The sequence below is a fragment of the Palaemon carinicauda genome, unplaced genomic scaffold (genome assembly GCF_036898095.1).
Source record: "Palaemon carinicauda isolate YSFRI2023 unplaced genomic scaffold, ASM3689809v2 scaffold1777, whole genome shotgun sequence".
Taxonomy (NCBI): Eukaryota; Metazoa; Arthropoda; class Malacostraca; order Decapoda; family Palaemonidae; genus Palaemon; species Palaemon carinicauda.
In genome coordinates, this window is record NW_027169344.1 from 15,001 (window position 1) to 22,500 (window position 7,500).

Genomic DNA, 7,500 nt, shown 5'->3' on the forward strand with positions numbered 1-7,500 from the left:
AGTTGTATGTATTCACAATGTCTGAACTTAAGAGATTAGTGAATCAAAGGAAGTATATAAGGAAGTGTGTGACAGAACATTTTAACCGTAAGGATAGTTTTCCTACATTAACTAGTGCAGCAAGGGAGAAATTACTCTTGCAATTTGAACAATGGCTTCCAGAATTGAAAGACTTAAATAAGCAGATATTAGAGCTTAAGTATGAGGAATGGGACGACGAAGAGGAAGAACGTAGGTCTGAGGAGGAATTGGACTCCTGCCAGGTCTATAATGACAAACTTTTATCTTGCTTAGTGGCTATTAGGAACCCTAGTGTGCCCTCTTCATCAGTTTCCCATTCGAATGACTCTCTTAGTTCCGCAAGAAGTTTGCTTAAGTCTCCCATAGCTCCCCTGCCTAAATACACTAGTTCTGATGACGAGGACCTTGCTAGATTTTTTGAAGAATTTGAAGACACTTTAAGTAAATTTGAATACCCTGAATACGATAAACTCTTGTTATTAAAGCAGCAGATCTCAGGCAGGGCCTTAGTTTTAGTAGAGTCCTTGGAAGCAGATAAGCAGGGATATTCACATGCAAAGCAATTATTACTGAAAGCTCTAGCTTCGGATGACACACAGAAATTTAATGTTTTGAGGCAGTTATCCCATTTGAAACTTTCTAACAACACTGATCCATATGAATTTATCTCTAAGGTTAGGTTAATTATGGAAAGAATACGCAAATTGAAAATTACTGTGGACTGTATACTTCAGTTTTTTATATGGGAAGGATTGAATGATGCATTTAAGAATCATTTGATTCAAATTACTAACAGCTCCAAGCCAACGTTAAATGAAATTGTAGACAAGTTTTTTGAAGCTAGTGAGCGTTATTGTAGCCAGTCTAAGAAAACTAAAGAAGTCCCTAAACAATTTTTCCCCAAAGCATCAAATGCTAGTGACCATGGAGCTACCAGCTTAGCTGTAGATGTAAAGTATGAAATAAATAAGACCTTTAAGCCTTGTAGTATATGCACTAAAGTAGATGGTAAACCAGCTGATCACCCTATCCACAAGTGTGCCAAATTTGACTCTGCAGAAGCCAAGATAGATAAAATAAGAAAATTGAAAGGATGCCTAAAATGTTCTAACCTAAATCATCTGAGTAAATTTTGTAGGTATAGGTTCAATAATAAATGTAAGTATTGCTCAGAGTGGCATTTCAGTTTCCTGTGTATTCGGTCTGTTGATGGCAATCAAGTCACAAATAAAGATGGAAATAAACCAGATAGCCAATCTTGTACAGATAAGGGTAAAGATAAAGCAAAATTCAAGCCTAAGGAAAATAAGGAGATCTCTGGCTCAATGGTTAACATTGTGGAAGCTTTCCAGAGTGATTCTGACATGCAAACTGTTCTTCCCACTTTTACTGCAACCTTGGATAATGGTTTAAAGTTAAGATGTTTAAAAGACAGTGGCTGTCAGTGTAACTTCATTTTGACCGATATTGCGGACAGTTATAATTTACCCACAGTAAGGGAAAATATTTCTCTAACAGTAAATGGCATTAACACTACTCAGAACTATACTACTAAGCTGATTGAAGTAAGTTTACAGATAGGGGATAGGCTTAGAAAAATTGAAGCACTGTGTATACCTTCTATTAATGTAAAGTTAAAACTTCCTAAATTAGGTAAGGTAGTAAGTGGTTTCAAAGAAAGAGGTTATTTTTTGGCAGACGAAAGCTTGTCAAATGATTCTTGTGGTATCCAGAGTATTCAGTTAATTCTTGGCACTCGCTCAGCATACTGTCTTCCTCAGCAGGAACACTTGTTTGGATCAAACTTAGAATCTCTATATTCTGAAACTCCTGCTGGAGTATTGTTACATGGTAATGTGGAACAAATATTGAAGGATTTAACATTTTTACCTTATGTTGGAAGTTGCTTTCAAGGATTGGTTCAACTTTCAGATCACAACTTAGTTGGTAGCATTTTCGGGAATGGTAATACTTGCCTTGTTTCGGATTGTGCTTTTAAAGATACTGTGGATCCCGTTAACATTAATGTATTTGATGATAAGGGGGATATAATTGAATCTCAGCTTATCAAGGCAGCTAACCAAATTTTAGAAGAAAGTTGTCATAGATTTGTAAAGTCGGAACCTAATGATTCTGATTCTGGGAGTTCTGAAATAAATAAGAAGTTGGTTAAGTTTTCCCTTGAAAATATGAAGAGAGATAAAGAAGGTAGAATTGTTGTTCCTTTATTTTGGAATCCTCAGGTGGCCCATTTATTAGGTTCCAATCAGGGATTGGCAGTTTCAATTTTAAAGTCTAACTTGAAAAAATTGCAAAATAACAGGGATAAGCTATTGATAATGGATAAAGTTTTTAAAGAACAGGAAAGTATGGGGATCATAGAGCGCATTAATAACCTTCCCGAATTTATCAGAGAGCACCCTAACCATAGCTTTTTGCCTCACATGGGCATCTTTAAAATGGATCGCGAAACCACAAAGTGCAGGATAGTGTATTTGTCTAATCTTTGTCAGCAAGATTCTAGTAAACCTTCCATTAGTCACAATCAGGCTATATATTCAGGACCAAATCTAAACCAGAAACTTTCCTCTGCTATATTACATTTGAGATTTGGACAGAAGTTATTATGTTTTGATTTGTGTAAAGCGTTCAATAATCTTGCCTTGAATGACACAGATAGCAATAGGCTATTATGCCTATGGTTCAGAAATGTAGAGAAGGAAGACTTTACCGTTGTGGGATACAAAAATTTAAGATTAAGTTTTGGCTTAAGATGCAGCCCTGCATTACTGTTACTTGCTCTATATAAGATTTTAATTTTAGATGTAGACAGTGATGATAGTAAACTTTTACAAAGGGTAGGCTCCGGGTTGAGAGGGTGCTAATTGTAAAAATATTTTCCAAAAATACACTAATCAAGACAGGCTAATGAAATTTTGAGGCATTATTAGCACTATAATAAGGCATATCCTCTGTAAGTTTTATCATCCTACAGGGAAAATAAAGGATTTTATGAATAAAAATGTGAAAATTGGAGCTAGCGACTTAAAGTTGTTTGGTGACCAGTGAGAAACTAATGTCTTGAATTGAAATTCGCTCTGTAATTATGTTTGTTTATCCATATGGAACAAGCAGACCAAGTTTTATCAAAATCGAACAGTAAATAAGCACACAGAAAGAAAAAAACGAGGAGTTTAGGTTAGGTTAGGTAGTGATGGTGATGGAGGGATACCTAGAAATAAATATTCACCAAAAATTAAAATTTCGATTTAGGGAAAAAACCTTCTGTGTTTTTCTAGGTATTATGTCACTTAATGGCCTAAAACATCTAAATATTATATTACTTAAGGGTAGGCTCCGGGTTGAGAGGGTGCTAATTGTAAAAATATTTGCCAAAAATACGCTAATCAAGACAGGCTAATGAAATTTTGAGGCATTATTAGCACTATAATAAGGCATATCCTCTGTAAGTTTTATCATCCTACAGGGAAAATAAAGGATTTTATGAATAAAAATGTGAAAATTGGAGCTAGCGACTTAAAGTTGTTTGGTGACCAGTGAGAAACTAATGTCTTGAATTGAAATTCGCTCTGTAATTATGTTTGTTTATCCATATGGAACAAGCAGACCAAGTTTTATCAAAATCGAACAGTAAATAAGCACACAGAAAGAAAAAAACGAGGAGGTTAGGTTAGGTTAGGTAGTGATGGTGATGGAGGGATACCTAGAAATAAATATTCACCAAAAATTAAAATTTCGATTTAGGGAAAAAACCTTCTGTGTTTTTCTAGGTATTATGTCACTTAATGGCCTAAAACATCTAAATATTATATTACTTAAGGCATAAGAGCAGGACAAGCAAAGAAATACACCCCTCTCCCGAAAAAGAAAAAACGAGAAATATTTCTTTGCTTGTCCTGCTCTTATGCCTTAAAGAAGATGATATATCAACTATGTTACATGGATAACTGTGCAGTTGCCTATGATAGTTCTGAAGAACTTCTCTGGGCATACCAACAACTAGAAAGCATTTTTGAGCCTTACAAGTTTTACCTGCAGCAGTACATCAGTAATGATTTTGCATTGCAAGACCACATAGATAATGAGATTAGTACAGAAACCAATGAAAAGGTAAAATTACTTGGGTTGTCATGGGATAGGAAGCAAGACAGTTTATCTACTAAACCTATTAGTCTTAACATACAAGCTCGAACAAAACGGGAAGTATTGCAGTCTATTGCCTCCCAGTATGATCTCTTTAACTTTAATGGCCCTATTCTTAATCGTTCAAGGCTATTTTTGCATCAGTTACAGTGCAACAAAGATCTGGGCTGGGACAAGGAATTAGATGCCGATGTTAGGAGGCAATGGCGGAATATTGCCAAACAAGCAAATGCTGCTTCTGTTGCAGAGATACCAAGAGTCTTTGGGAGTAGAGAAGATACTTACCGGCTATTGGCATTTTCAGACAGTAGTAAGCAGATGTTTGGTGTAGTCATTTACATACAAAATATTCCCACAGGAAAGGTCAGTTTTGTCTTTGCAAAAAATAGGATAGTAAACAAGCAAATGGAATCTAAAAGCATGCCATCTCTGGAACTGCAAGGAATAACTTTGGCCGTAGAAGAAATTACATGTCTGTATGAGGAGTTATCCGGAATTTCTTGTATGATGCCAATCAAAATAAGAGAGTTGATAGTGTACTCGGATAGCTTCGTTGCCCTTTCCTGGGTACATGGGTTTTCTGCCAAGCTTGATAAAATGCAGAAGTGTTCAGTATTTGTTCAAAATAGGTTACACACAATAAATGAACTGTGTAATAAACACCCGATTCATTTTTCTTTTGTGTCAGGTTGTGAAAATCCAGCCGATTGCATCACTCGCAGCTTATCTTTCAAGCAGCTTAAAAAAACTAACTACTTTTCAGGTCCCAAATTTCTGCTTAATGAGACAGAAGGTCAGCTGAACAGGGAATCTATCTTGAATTTTGTAATACCTGCCCTTCCGGTAAAGCAAGATTCTCCTGTTGGTGTTGTCCAGTCTTATCATGGTACTATAACTACAAAGATTGAGGAGCATACCGATGCTTTATCAAGATGTTCTAGCTACCATAAAGTTGTTTCTGTTTTCCGTAGAGTACTTATCTTTGTTAATAACTTGAAAATGAAACTAAAACTAAAGGATCCTGTTAAGTTTGGACATATTAGCTGTTTTGATATTAATCATAACTTCTTTGCAGAGGCTACAAAGATGGTAATAAGAAGAGATCAGCAGAAGCACTTCCCTGAAATTTTTGAATATTTTGAATCAAGAAACCTGTTGCTCAAAGATATCCCCAAGTTAGTTGGACAGCTCAATGTTTATGTGGATCAGGAAGGCCTGTTAAGGGTACGTAGCAAAATGCAGAAACTGAAAGATGACCGAAGGATGCGATTTCCATTGCTAATTTCTAAGGATAGTTTACTAACTAAATATATTGTATTAGATTATCATGAACGTTTTTTACATGCTGGATGCTATAGGCTACTGGCTGAAGTACGTAAGATATTTTGGATACCTAGATTTTTTTCAGTAGTTAAAAGGATAATTCGCACATGTGTCATATGCCGTAGGTTCAATGAGAGGACAGTTAATCTTAATCAACACTGCTATAGAGATTTTAGGATTAATCCCCCAGAGATTCCTTTCCGCTATATTTTTGTAGATTACATGGGACCCTTCTTTGTACGTTCCAGTGGGAAAAAAGTAAAAGCATGGATAATATGTTTCACATGTACTTGGAGTAGAGCTATAAATCTGAAGGTGTGCATGGACTTGAGTGTTAAAGAGTATCTTAGAGCCTTCCAACTTCATACATTTGAGTTTGGACTACCAAATTTGTGTATATCCGATCAGGGATCTCAGTTAGTAGCAGGAGGTAACGTAATTCTAGATTATTTAAAAGACCCAGAAGTTAAACTCTATCTAGAAGAGAATGGCATAAAGAACCTTCAGTTTGAACAGTTTTTCAAAGGGAACTCGGCTCTTGGTTCAATGGTTGAAAGTTGTGTGAAACTTACTAAGAGATGCTTATTTGGAGCCATAAGAAATAATGTTTTAGATATAAGGGATTTTGAGTTTTTAATATATCAGACTGTCCATTTATTGAATAGAAGGCCAATAGCTTTTAAAGAGGCATTAAGAGATACAGATATAAACAAATCACTTCCTGATCCCATAACACCAGAGTGTCTAATTAGGGGTTATGACCTTGTTTCAGTTAACTTAATTCCTGAGCTGCAAAGACATCCAGATCTAGAATTGGATGAGGACTATCTAGTTTCTCCTTGTGATAAAGTTAAAGAAAACTACACAAAACTGCGTAAAGTCAGAAGTCATTTGATTAACATTTATCATGAAGAATTTTTAGGTAACTTGACAAATCAAGCTGTAAATGCGAAAGACAGATTCAAACCTGTAAAACATACACTTCTTCAAAAGAATGATGTGGTTCTAATTAAAGAACCATATAGTAAGCCAAACCAATACCCAATGGGAATAGTCCATGATGTAGTTCTCAATGAGCTTGGGGAAGTTACTGGAGTTACCCTACTGAAAGGCAGAACTGGGGAACTTACTAAGAGACATTCATCTAATCTAATATTTCTTTTCAGACCTGATGTTTCTTCAAATGAAGATAAAGACAGTCCTAATTATGACTCAAATGATTCTAATTTGGCCAACAACTGCATTCTGGGAAAGCGTAAAGCGGCAAAGATTAGTGCTCTGAAGACCAGACAAATTTTACAGTAAAGTTTGTCTGTGTAGGCTTTTTTATTTATTATTGGTGATGGTAATTTAAATAATTTTGGCAAATATTAGAAAAAAAAATTCTGGTAATGTAAATACTTTTGGTATGTTTAAAAATTCAATCCTGTTTTTATTTCATAACAGGACTGAATGTTTTGGGGGGAGTGTGTTAAATATATTTTTTCTTTCCAACTTCAGAATCCTTTTATTCTCGTTTTCTTTATCTTGTTAAATATATTGTTTTTTATCTTTTCTTTCCAACTTCAGAATCCTTGTATTCTCGTTTTCTTTATCCTGTTTATTTTTAGTACGAAAAAAGTACTTTGACTTTTTTCATAATCCTTGGTTTTCAACTCTCTTGGAAAATAAAAAGATCTCAAATGTAAATTTAAATAACTTATTATATTTAATATCTGGAAATACTTTGTGTGCTGGCATTTGAGACCATTTCATAGTATTTAGCCCTTCTTGAATTCGTTAACGAAGTTAACGAGTAGTGGTAAGAATTTTTACCAAGCAGTATCTGCCTAACCCTCCAAGGAAGCAGTTCTCTTGACTAAAGGGAAATGGATTAACTCGACCTTCGTTAGAAACTTGCCAACTAATGTGTTATCGTTACTAATGAACTCTTTTCACTTGAAGGACTTTTATTGCTGTGAAATAATGAAGTGCTAAGTACTACCAGTTTCA

General features: G+C 35.1%; 2 protein-coding genes across 2 annotated transcripts in view; both read left to right on the forward strand.

The window, feature by feature from the left end:
* The window catches only part of LOC137635804 (uncharacterized), a 3,288-nt gene extending 431 nt beyond the window's left edge, over positions 1-2,857 (forward strand). The window contains exons 1-2 of the mRNA XM_068368237.1: positions 1-2,812; positions 2,845-2,857. The exon at positions 1-2,812 is cut by the window's left edge and continues 431 nt beyond it. Of these exons, the coding sequence (XP_068224338.1) occupies positions 18-2,812; positions 2,845-2,857 (2,808 nt within the window). The 5' untranslated portion in view covers positions 1-17. The remainder of the gene's footprint in view (positions 2,813-2,844) is intronic.
* A 1,108-nt stretch (positions 2,858-3,965) lies between these two features.
* Positions 3,966-7,500, forward strand: part of LOC137635801 (uncharacterized) — a 3,623-nt gene continuing 88 nt past the window's right edge. Inside the window, exon 1 of the mRNA XM_068368236.1 lies at positions 3,966-7,500. This exon is cut by the window's right edge and continues 88 nt beyond it. Within this exon, the coding sequence (XP_068224337.1) occupies positions 3,982-6,813 (2,832 nt within the window). The 5' untranslated portion in view covers positions 3,966-3,981 and the 3' untranslated portion in view covers positions 6,814-7,500.